Source organism: Vulpes vulpes, chromosome 3, assembly GCF_048418805.1.
Source record: "Vulpes vulpes isolate BD-2025 chromosome 3, VulVul3, whole genome shotgun sequence".
NCBI classification, from domain to species: Eukaryota; Metazoa; Chordata; class Mammalia; order Carnivora; family Canidae; genus Vulpes; species Vulpes vulpes.
Window position 1 is genome coordinate 113,454,276 of NC_132782.1, and position 12,880 is coordinate 113,467,155.

The 12,880-nt window shown below is 46.6% G+C and overlaps 1 protein-coding gene across 10 annotated transcripts in view; it reads right to left on the minus strand.

Annotated features, from left to right (window-relative positions):
- Positions 1–12,880, minus strand: part of PDPK1 (3-phosphoinositide dependent protein kinase 1) — an 80,325-nt gene that overhangs the window by 27,373 nt on the left and 40,072 nt on the right. For all 10 annotated transcript variants that reach the window (XM_072753975.1, XM_072753968.1, XM_072753973.1 and 7 more), the window contains 4 exons: positions 12,718–12,760; positions 12,383–12,520; positions 8,068–8,212; positions 6,991–7,088 (listed from right to left, as the gene is read on the minus strand). In XM_072753975.1, coding sequence (XP_072610076.1) covers positions 6,991–7,088; positions 8,068–8,212; positions 12,383–12,520; positions 12,718–12,760 — 424 coding nt within the window. The remainder of the gene's footprint in view (positions 1–6,990; positions 7,089–8,067; positions 8,213–12,382; positions 12,521–12,717; positions 12,761–12,880) is intronic.

The following is a 12,880-nucleotide window of genomic DNA, read 5'->3' on the forward strand; positions in this document are numbered from 1 at the left end:
AGCAGCAATGGGCACACACAACAGATCAAGAGTTGTGAGAACTGTGGAGGTGCCTGGGTGGCCCAGGTGGCTGGCTGAGTGTCTGACTCTTGGTTTCAGCTCAGGTCATGGTCTCAGGGTTGTATGAGATGGAGCTAGCAGCAGGCTCCGTGCTCAGCAGGGAGTCTGCTTGAAGATTCTCCTTCTGTCCCTCCCCCAACTCGTGCAAGTGCCAGGGAGGAAGGAGGGCCCTCAAGAAGTGTTCCTGAGGTCAGAGGACACCTCTACTCTCTTCAAAGTTGGAAGTACAGACTGCTACTGCCTTACCCATAAACCCGCAAGTGAAGCACAGCAAACAAACTCCACAAAATGGGCTGGGACAAAAGATAAGCAAACTGAATACAGCAACACATAAAAAGGAGTACGCACCATGACCAAGTGGTTTTTATCCCAGAATGCATGGGTGGTTTAATACATAAAAATCCATCAATATACTACATATTATTAGAATAAATGGGAAAAAACCCACGTGATCTCAATAGATTCAGAAAAGCATATAATAAAAATTCAATACTCCTTTATGACAAAAATGTCACAAATTAGGAACAGAAAGAAACCTCCTCAACTTGATCAAGGAGTTTATGAAAGCCTCATAGCAAGCGTCCCACTTGATGCGAGAGACTGAAGCTTCTCTCCTAAGATCAGAAACAAGACAATGATGCTTGCTGTGGCCACTCCCATTCCACACCATCCTGAAGGTCCTACCAGGGCAGGCAGGCAAGAAGAGATCAAAGGCGGGAGCCTGGGTGGCTCAGTGGTTGAGTGTCCACCTTGGCTCAGGTCGTGATCCTGGAGTCCCCAGATCAAGTCCCACGTCAGGCTCCCTGCATGGAGCCTCCTTCTCCCTCTGCCTGTGTCTCTACCTCTTTCTCTCTGTGTTTTTCATGAATAAATAAATAAAATCTTAAAAAAAAAATCTTAAGACAGAATAATATTCTGTGAGAAACGACCACACTGTTTACCCGTTTGTGTGATCAACTAATGGACAGCTGAGTTGTTTCCACTTTCAGCTATCATATATAAAGCTGCTCTAAACATTCCTGTACCCCTTTTTTTGTGAACACGTTTTCAGTTCTCTTGGATCTGCACCTGGAAGTAGAACTGCTGAGTTATACAGTAACTATGGGTAACCTTTTGAGGAACTGCCAGCCTGTTTTCCAAGGCGACTGCACCATTTCACATTCCCACCTGGAGAGCAGAGGGTTTAGGTCCCCCCCCCCCCCCCCCCCCCCCGCCTTGCTAATGCTGGTTATCACTGTCATTTGATCACAGCTGCCCTAGAAGAAGGGAAGTGGTAGCTCAGTGTGCTTTTGATCTGCATTTCCCTAATGACCTTCAGCATCTTTTCATGTGTTTATTCACCCTTTCTAATCTTTTTTGGAGAAATGTCTATTCAGACCCTATGCCCACTTTTAAATTTTCATTGCATTTTACTCCTGGAGTTACGAGTTCTTTATACATTCTGGGGATAAAGTCCCTTAAGATAAATGATTTGGAAATATTTTTTCTCGTTTTACTTTCTGAATGGTAACACAGCACAAAAATTTCCCAACTTGATGTGGTCTATTTTTCTTCTGTTGCTCATGCTTTAGGTGGTGTATCTAAGAAACCACTCACTGCCTAAGCCAAGGTCATGGGAGATTTACACCTACACTTCAAGAGTTTCTATTTCTGCATCCTACATTCACATCTCTGCTCCAAGTTAACTTCGGAGTTACCTTTTGCATATGGTGTGAGGTATGAGTAAATCCTGTTTTTGATGAACTGGTCAACACCAGAGGATGACAGTAAACCAATTCACAGCTTTCACAAGCAGCAAATAATGGGGAAAGCAAATATTTATCCTGCTTTTCCTCCATAGTCAATATCACTATAATTAACCAAATAATTGCTATGGCAAAGTTTCTCTTTAAAGAAGAACTCCAGCCCATGAATCAAAGAATGACTACAATCATTGTGTATTCTCTAGAGAATTAAAACATCTAGGCCATTATGGCTATAAAGTGCTGTTGACATCACAGAGAGATGACGAGGTGTTATAAGTGTCCGAATGGAGAACACAACCCAGCTTTTGGTTTGAGAGGACTGAATCTGAATTTGATCAAGGGGCCAGATCCAACTCCCCATTTCTAGCACATTACAGGGGACAGGAGCATGTTACATGACTCCACAGAGATGCAATCAGGAAACTCTGTAAGACAAATGACCTGGTTTCTTCAACAGACTCCACGGGAAAAAAATAGAGTAAAAAAATTTTAAGAAACAAATTAGCTAAACCGAATGTGGAACTTTATTTTAATCCCAATTCAAGTAGACAGCCACCAAAAAATTATGATGTAAAATCCAGACATCTGGAAATTTAACACAGTATTTTAGGATATAAAGCAATTACTGTTAGCTTTTTTTTTTTTTTTTTGAGTTAGCTTTTTTATGCGTGAAAATGGTTTGCAATTGTAGCTTTATTTTTATTTTTTTTAAAGATTTTATTTATTTATTCATGAGAGACAGAGACAGAGAGAGAGAGGGGCAGAGACATAGGCAGAGGGAGAAGCAAGCTCCATGAAGGGAGCCCGATGTGGGACTCAGGACTCCAGGATCACACCCTGGTCCAAAGGCAGGTGCTAAATCGCTGAGCCACCCAGGGATCCCCCTGTAGCTTTATTTTTTTAAGAAAACTTTAGGGCAGCCTGGGTGGCTCAGCGGTTTAGTGCTGCCTTCGGCCCAGGATGTGATCCTATAGACTCGGGATCGAGTCTCCCTCTCTCCCTCTGCCTCTCCCTCTCTCCCTCTGCCTGGGTCTCTGCCCCTCCCCCTGTCTCTCATGAATAAATAAATAAATAAAATCTTTAATAAATAATAATAAAAGAAACTTTATACTGGGAGAACTGAATGGGAAGTCATCAGAGAGGGAGAAAAACCATGAGAGACTCTTAATTACAGGAAAACAAACTGAGGGTTGAAAGAGGAGTAGTGGGTGGGGGGATGGGGTAACTGGGTGATGGGCATTAAGGAGGGCACATGATGTGATGAGCACTGGGTGTTATATGCAACTGATAAATCACTGAACACTATATCTTTTTTTTTTTTTAATTTTTATTTATTTATGATAGTCACAGAGAGAGAGAGAGAGAGAGAGAGGCAGAGACACAGGCAGAGGGAGAAGCAGGCTCCATGCACCGGGAGCCCGATGTGGGATTCGATCCCGGGTCTCCAGGATCGCGCCCTGGGCCAAAGGCAGGCGCCAAACCGCTGCACCACCCAGGGATCCCCTGAACACTATATCTGAAACCAAGTATGTACTTTATGTTGGCTAACTGAATTTATATAAATAAAAAGTAAAATAAACTTTGTATTTTAGTAATAAATACGAAAACATTTACTAGGAAAGCAAATCGCTGATGGTGGAAATTAGGTCACATGCATGGTTTGAATTTTACAAAAAGCAAGTACTCTATGTAAAAAAGAAAAACAAAAAACCAATTCCATGTATCATAGCTACGACTAAACAAATACCCATATTGAGAAGACCAGAGTAAACCATTTCTCAATGTAAAGAGTTATATCTGGTGGCATAAGCATAGGAACTTGACTTTCTTCTCTAACATGCAAACTCTGCTTTGGGGTGGGTGGAGCTGTCCTGCTCATGCTATAGTGGGGACAAGGCAGAGGCGCTAGGGCAGGGTCCAGAGTTCACAGCACCTCAAGACTGGTCTGAGGGTCTGGATGATGGCCATCCATAGAAGGTACAGCTAGAGTGAGTGACAGAAGTGACTTCAGCTCTGCAGCCTCCCCTCCATCCCCTCTCCTGTCACCAGCCCCAACACCTGCCAGCCCTCCCCCCTCGTTGGAAGAGTGGAACCTCCACATCTGGCTACATACCAGAAAGACCTGCATGGCTCAAGACATAGGTTTCTAGGCACAAACCCTAAATCTGAACTTCTGTGCCATCCTGAGCTCCCCAAGCCTCTTACAAAGAAGGCAAAGGCCAGTGATATAGCCATAAACAAGGGGCTTACTCTGCATGATTAAGCTGCCCGTATTTGGACAGGTCTGTGGGACCCTTGTTAGGTTAGGTTAATCACAAGTCAGGAACGTCCTCATCAATCCCACATACCCTCCTCAATAGCTGCCCTGCTGTTTCCTATCCCTGCCCCTCACAGACACGGGGCCACTATGACCCCCCCAGGAAGCAGTGGAGACAAAGTCTCTAAAGACGGATAGCCTGCCTCTTGCTAGGATGGTAAAACATGTTCATGCTCACAGTACAGCTAGGGAGCTTTGGCCATGTTCCCAACAATGCCTGTGCTCTGCAGGCTTACGATGTCTTAGGGAAACCATCTCTGTACAAAAGTTAAAAGCCAATATAAGAATAAATTCTAAGATTCTGAACCATTTCAAAAAGAAAGTGAGAGCAGGTCACTACAATGAATCACTCACATAATTATACATTTTTTCCCTCTTTCCCTAAGAATGAAAAAAAAAAGCCAACTTGTCTCTATATACAAGTAACTCTCCCTGGTTTACGGTGTAAGGATTTTAGTCTTCAACTTCTAGAAAGAAACAAACACAGGTTTATTTCGCTATTTGACCACTCCGTTTAAATTCTTCTATTTTCTAAATGGCCACAGGACAACAGGACTGGCTGGTGTCAAGTATCATTCTGAAGGGAATGCGCGTGGAGGAAAAAAACGGGCAGCGCAGACCTTGAAGTGACAGCCTCCCAAGGCTGACTGGGGGGCCCCATGGGGAGTCACACATGAGATGACAAGGATGTTTGGGGCCACAGCAGTTCCTGTTTGGTTCAATTCAGTCATAGACAATGCTTATGGCTATGGGTTATGCCGCATCCACAAAAACGCAGCTGCCAGGGATCCCTGGGTGGTGCAGCGGTTTGGCGCCTGCCTTTGGCCCAGGGCGCGATCCTGGAGACCCGGGATCAAATCCCATGTCGGGCTCCCAGTGCATGGAGCCTGCTTCTCCCTCTGCCTGTGTCTCTGCCTCTCTCTCTCTCTCTCTCTCTCTGTGTGTGACTATCATAAATAAATAAAAATTAAAAAAAAAAAAAAAAACGCAGCTGCCAGCCAATACGATGTTACTCTGCAATAGAAATGAGTCTGAGGCATCTCAGAGCCTAGAGGACTTCTCCATGGGGGGAAAGAGGGAAGGGGAGCTGCAAAACACAGGCGAATGGCACCGGGACTGAAATTTGTTGAGAACTAAGAGTATCTTCCTTGATTGCAAGTTTTGTTTTGGCCCCAAAAGGGCAGTGCTTTAGGATTCTCAGAGAAGTTCCCAAATCCAAGAGGCAGTCTTGGTGATTCAATGAGGGTCTGCACAAATACAAAGGCACTGACAGAAGCTTCACAACAGTATTGAAAGCACGGGGCTGCAAGAATGCCCAAAAAGCAAAGATAAAGCACCCTGTGGAAAAGAACTCACAAAAAGAAAGAAAAGAAAGAAAAGAAGGAAGAAAGGAAAGAAAGGAAGAAAAGAAAGGAAAGGAAAGGAAAGGAAAGGAAAGGAAAGGAAAGGAAAGGAAAGAAAAGAAAAGAAAAGAAAAGAAAAGAAAAGAAAAGAAAAGAAAAGAAAAGAAAAGAAAAAAGAGGGATCTCTGGGTGGCGCAGCGGTTTGGTGCCTGCCTTTGGCCCAGGGCACGATCCTGGAGACCCGGGATCGAATCCCACATCGGGCTCCCGGTGCATGGAGCCTGCTTCTCCCTCTGCCTGTGTCTCTGCCTCTCTCTCTCTCTCTCTCTCTCTCTCTCTCTCTGTGACTATCATAAATAAATAAAAATTTAAAAAAAAAGAAAAAAGAAAAAAGAAAAAAAAGAAAAGAACTCACAGAGGCCCAGCTGGGAGGAAAGGACCCCCAGCATCAGCCCAGCAGCCACCTGCACTCACATGGTCACTAAATGGGCCTCAGTTCAACCGAGGCAGAGGCGGCCTGCGTGGCTGAGCTAGCTAGGGCTCTCCCACTGCTGCATGGGGCTCACGGTTCCCCTCTTCCACAGGAGGCCAGTGGTAGCAGAGTGGCAGCTTCCATCTGACCCCAGTCCTTCTCTCTCATGTGTCCCCACGAGCCCTGGCAGAGGCAAGCACATTGCCCCAGCCTCTTGGGCCAGGCTCAGGGTGGCTCTGTTGGTGACACTCATCCTGACTCCAGGTTCATTTTCAAGGTCCTTATTAATTTCAAGGTCCCCGCTGGCTAGGGCCTTGGATTCCCAAGGCACTCTTCCGGCCCACTCAGCAACTCCTCCTCAGGTGATGGAGTGGTCACGATACATAAACCAACACCAGCCACTACCCTAGTACAACAGTGATTAGGAGGGCTTATAATTATAAATGTGCACTTCAGCAGCAGGTTAAAAATCAGCCCGTTTGTTCTGTGATTTCGTAGAACCTCACTATGACCAGTGTGCCTGGGCCACCAGTGGCAACTACACAGAAGAGACGGCAGGTCCTAAAATATAGAGACAGTGCTCTCAGTTACAATCCATAGTGCCAACAGAGAGAGCTGAGAGCTGGCTCCATGGACCCCACACTCCTGCACAGAAGACCAGGAACAAATAAATGTGGGACCCTGGCCTCTTCTAGGACTAGGGAGGGTGAGCCATAGTGCACACACCCAGTTGCTCACAAGGACCTGCGATAGCAACATGCAGAGTGGCTGGCAACTCAGCACCCCATACTTGAGGCCAGGCAGACCAACCAACAGCCTAGAAGAGCCCTCTGTCCACCCACTAGACCAGGTGCAAACTGCCCAAGCCTTCAGTGAGAGCCACCACGTGAGGCAGGGCCTCCCCCTGTGAAAGCTTAAGTATTTGTTTTACAATAGCAAAGGTATTATAAACCGTCATTAACAACGGATACAATGCCATTAAACACATTTCTAAGTTGTTTTTGATCTTAAGCACTGAACTGGGGCCAGCTGGAAATAGGGCCACTCACACACCTTGTTTACTCTCCGGGGATAGTACTTTTGCAGTTCCAAAATCTGTGATCTGGATGTGCATGTCTTCATTTAACAAAATGTTTTCTGGTTTCAGGTCTCTGTGAAAGCAGATTTTTTACAACTGAGATGAAATATTTAAATAGTAATGTTATTACACACTCTAAGTTTTGCTGAAAACAAATGAACTGATTAATACTTAGAATCTTTATGGACGAACAACCAAGAACACAAGTCTATAAAGTTCAAACTGAACAAATATTAACTGCATTTAATGAGTACATTCAAATTATATTACTTCATAAATGCATCTGTCATTTTCAATATACTTTTTATTAAAGTGTAATCCATCATTTTTAACCCGTAAGAGAAAGATCTTTGAAACCGATTATGGTCATTTCACAATATATATAAAATCAACCATGAGAGACGTCTGGGTGGCTCAGTGGTTGAGCATCTGCCTTTGGCTCAGGTCATGATCTCTGGGTCCCAGTATCAAGCCCGGGGATAGGCTCCCTGCTCAGTGGGGGAATCTGCTTTTCCCTCTTCCTCTGTCCTTTACCCCCTTACTTGTGTTCTGTCTCTTGCTTACTCTCTCTTAAATATTTAAAAATCTTTTAAAAAAATTTTTTTAAATCAGCCATCATGTTGTACTTCTTTACACAGTGATAAATGTTGTTTCTCAATAAAACGAGAAAAAAGGATTAAAATGATAAATTTTGTTATAATAAAAAATAACAACAGCGCATTTGAACACTTTCAATTTGACAATATCAGAAAGTCGACAAGAGCGCATTCGAACACTTTCGATTCAACAATATTAGAAAGTCATGGAAAATGAGATGAGAAATAAGTACCCACGAAAGCTACAAGGTGGGGAGTAGAAGCACCAGGGAGGATGGCCAAGAGAACCACCAGCCTGGCAACTTCACCTGGCTCAGAGACGCCTGTGAGTCTCAACATCAGGTGACATCAACTTCTCCTTAGTTCTCACAAGGAGGCCTCCCACTCCTCCAGAAAATCAAGCAGAGCTGACCCCGAAGCCTGGGGAGTGGAGCCCACAGGCCGCTGGTGTGGTACCTGTGAATGATGCCCTTGCCATGCAAGTACTCCAGAGCTGACACCATCTCGGCCGTGTAAAACCGGGTGCATGTCTCATCGAATGAGCCAATTTTGCGAATATATTTAAGTAGTTCTCCATTTTTGGCATAACTAAGACCAAAGTCTAAATGTTGCATTGTTAAGGAAGAGTATAAAAGTCATTTTTTAAAACTAACTTTATAGCCCAATAGAAATATTTGTAATTAATGAGAACTGAAGATACCTTGGGCCTGAGACAGCGGCCCCTCTTCAGATCAGACTCTGCAGTGACCACACCCACAGCCACGGGAGCTGATAGGAATCCCTGGTCCCAGCTCAGGTTTCTCATCGAGAACACAGTGACACATACTCCTCAGCCCGCCTGCTCCTTCTGGAGCAGAAGACATAAGACACCTACAGGCTCAGTGAAGAGAAGCCCTAAGAGAGAAAGTGGCCAGAGCCTGTGGCATACGTGCCTCTTTGCAGGTTTCAGCAAGGGAAGGGGGCCCTCCATCCTAATTCAGCCTCCCAACCTGCACCACAGAGGACCACAGCATTTACTGAGCACCAACTGCGTTCCACAGTGTGCTGAGTCAATTCACGTAAAGATTTCTCAAGTGCATGCTCCTGTCCAAGTATAAAATAACAAGTTTTTAAGAGAAATGCCATTTTATTATCTTTTTGATCCCATCTATTTATTGGCCACTCATTGGGGAGAGACATGAGGAATACAGGCATCTTTCCCTCAGACACCAGTGTGGTGTGATTTGCTTCCATTCTTCAAGAGGATTATAGACTGGAACAATAAATGGATCCCATATAACAGCTTCCTCTTTAAAGCACCAAATATCTGCACCTACCGGTATTTCACTGCCCCCTAGCAGCTAGGGACACGGGGACAGAGGAGGCCTCACTGCCCTAGGTAGTGGCTCTGAGGGCAGGAAGGGGTGGCCCACGCTCAAGGTCTTCCGTCTGGCTTCTGTTGGCCAGGACACTACTGTCTCCCATCAAGGAGAGAGTTTGACGCTGCAGGGCAGTGAGGACAAGCCCAGGATGTAAGGGACCAGTGACCAAAGCTGCCCAAACCTGTCTCTGATACAGCCCCACTTGTGGCCACTCAAGCCCTTCTAACTAGGATAATAGGAACCTGAAGCAAAAAACAAAACAAAACAAAACAAAAAAACCCGAAATTCTCCCCAAGAGCATGCCTTCTTCATGGGGAAATCAAAGGGTTCTAGCCAGACCCCTTTGCAGCTCGTGGTGTCCATGGCCTCCTCACCAGTGACCTGCAGACTCTGGCCTATCTGACCCCACACAGAAGCTCGGCACTGGCTGGGCAAGCAGCCCCACCTGGACTAGCAGGGAACCTCACTGAGGAGTGCCCAGAAGCCTGCAGTCTATGTGACAGGCTCAACCTTGTCCACAGGCACAAGGCTTTTTTGAGCTTCGAGGGATTTGCCCCTCATCTGACCACTCCGAGTTCCTATTTCCTGTGTGAAAGACACTTCTAGTTCTTTGCTCAGTTGTGAACCTAAGGGGACCAAAAGGTTTTGAACATGACAAATGTTGAGGATCCTGGCTCCAAGCCCATCTTGCCTCCAATCACACACCTTCTTCATCCCCAGAAGTACACTCTCAGACCTCCTCAGTCCATTTCACATCCTAGAACATTTCTCCCTCCTTCGGCACAGCCAATGGCCCAGGGCAGGGAGGAGGAGGGCTATTTTCTCCAATGAAGTGGGTGAATTCCTGGAAGGATGAGCAAAGACTAGGTCTTTAATAGAACCTGGTAAGCTCAATGCCTGTACTTGACAGAGGAACCTGGCCCAGAGAGGTTAAGCAACTGACTCAAGTTCATGAAGCCAAGGAAGGACAAAAGTGGAGCCCAGCCTCCTAAGGCTTAGAGTACTACTCCTGTCCCCAACCTGTAAGAGGGGACACACAATGATGAGCAGCCATGAAGAGGACCCTTCAATGTCCTCACGGGGCCACTGAGGGCTGCCACGAAAGCAGTGACAGCAGCTTAGTGGGGACAGGATTGCTGGAACCAGGCAGAGGCAAACATTCTATAATCCCTAAACAAACCAACAAGGAGACCCCATTCTGCCCCATATGCCTGTGGCTACTAGACCACTTCACTGCTCCCCTTAAAGGTGGAACCATTAGGTAAAACTCACTGTGTGTGCTACCTGGACCTCCTCACCTCTCTTGAAAGCCCCTCCCCACTGCCAGAACAACTTACACCGGGGCCATTCCAGAGGGCAGACACAGGCCCCAGGTACTTGACCACGCAGCAGCATGACCTCACTGCCCAGCAACCCGCCTACTGGAAACCAACTGGCCCTGTGGCCCCCTGGGGTCTGCCCTCTCCACTCACTGGCAACACCCCACCTCCTGCATGCCAGTCTGTGTGGGGGTGAGTTGGGCTCAGGTCTCAGAACTCTTCCCTCAGAAGTGCCCTCCAGTGGCCAGCCAGCCCACGGATGCCCCCCAGCCCTGAGTTTGCATGCTGCCCTGACTCCTCAACAAGCTCCACCAGCACCTACTCAGCAGCAGCCAGCACCAACAGGTATATCAAATGCCAACGACACACATACCTCCAAGCCTGGTCTCTCCTGCCTCAATTACAGCACCCCTTGCCCCTCCCCCGACTCTGAGGGCCCACACCCAGGAGCCCCATTGCCTGGCTCACCTACAGAAGCCTTTGGCACCTGCCACAGTCATAGCAAATGCTGCTTCTTTCTAGCCCCCCCGGGACTCCCTGCACACTTGGAAGAAAATCTGTAATTCTCACCAGGCCTCCAGGGGAGGAGAAGCTGGCCCCTGCCCAGCCTTTTCGCCCCACCAGCATAGGAAGCACTCCAAGCTCTACCCAGGTCTCTGGCCAGAGTCTACGTCCCCCACAGACCACCAAGCTACAGGAGCAACACTTTCCTTCACCCTCTTATCTGCCCCCTCATTGCCCTTGCTCCCTCAAGTCTACTACATGGGCACTGATGGTCTGGGTATGTCTAACTCCTCCAGGGAATGTAGACTCCACAAGGGCCGAGCCTTCACCTCTTCACCAGCATATTCCCATCACTTGGCACTCAACAAAAACTTCTCAATAAGCAAAAAAACAAATTCAGCTGACAGTTGAAGGAGTCAGAAAATGATGTTGAAGGGGGAGCGGGATGGAGCAAAGTTCTAAACCAGAAGACTCTGTGTAGAAAGAGGCACGGGGAAAGCCTTTGGTGGGGAGCCAAGCCCTTACGGGGACCAGCTTTAATGAGGGGGTGGGGGAGACACTGAGGACACCTGAGGGCAGGAGAAAATAACTAATGCCAAGACTGAGATTGAAGCCTGAACAAGCCCCAAGGCAACTCCATTTGACAGCTAACCTCTGACCTCTTTTGGTGGAACAGAAACCAAAAGAGCATCCACTGGGACTGAGGACAGAGTCATTGGGGCACCTAGGGGCTGGGAAAAACTGCAGGAAAGGGCTGTGAAGTGAGGAGAAATTGGCCAGCCAGGCCACATGGGCAGGTCTTGGGACAACATAGTGTGGCCATAGTGCCTTGGTGCTCTGTCTCCTCTACTCCCTAAGCAAAGGTAAAAGAGTGGGGGAAAAAATATCGCTCTAGGGGTTAGAGGAGAAATCAGGGAGCAGAGAGGCCCTCAGAGGAAGCAATCAGTGGGGTGTGACAGCACTGCTGGAGAGCTGGAAGCACTGGGTGATCAGAGCTCTCCACTGACAGAGAGCAGACGGGGGCAGGGCCGGGGGGAGGTGAGGGGAGGAAGGAGGGAGGGAGGGGGGGCTGGAGGGCCTGGGGAGGACAATGTTCTTGGTACTAGAAGAAAGAGTTTGGGCTCCTGTGGGTGGCTCCCTGGACTTCTCACCTGGGGGCTAAGCCTAGTGAAGATGTCCCTTCCAACCAAACCCCCAAAAATCCTTCCTCCCTCACTTCCCTGCTTTGAGCACAGGACTTGACATCTGATGGATATTCCAAGGACACCAGTTATAAGAATAAGCGAATGCCTCTGAATAAATGTCTACCTACCACGGGGTTAAAACAATAACAATCCTTTATATACAACGCTTATAAAACAAAAAACCTCAAAAAGGTTTATGATGATTTCCCTCAAAGTAATGTCCTACTTTAGTCAATGTTAGTAATCCCAAAGCAAAATGATATGAATTTATTTGTATTTAGAATATGTCGACCTTGTCCTTTCCAGGGAAGGGACTTGTCAAAATACACAAGAGGGTCATGATTCCAAAACAGTACAGGGTCAGTGGTGTGATTTCAGAAGGCTCTGACTGTTCAAAGGATACACAGCTTTTCATCATCCTGAAATGTGAAGTAAAGTTTAACAAAGAACGGGTGATCCAGGCGTGACATCACGTCTCTCTCTCTGGTTACATATGGGACCTTGTTCTCTTTGATAATGTGACGTTTCTCTAGAATTTTAACTTAAAGTAAGAGAGAAGCAAGTTACTTCAATTGATAATGGTAAAACAAAAACAAAACTAAAAACAAAACTCATAAAGGTAACTGGTACAAATTAAAGTTTTTCACAAAACATACCCACCGGCTTTGTGGTCTCTAAGACCAACAGCATCCCACCCCCTGCATCCCAGACACACAGCCCCCTAGACTTAGTACTTACTAGCATATTCCCTTGAGGTTGCCAGTTCTCGGGCCAGAACAACCTGGTTTAGGAAGAAAAGGGAAAAAGAGAAGAGAAAGAAAGACTCAGTGTAACCTGCATATCAACACTCACAAGTCACCTTGCAGCCAACCACACAGGCTAACCTGCCCCCACCATAAAG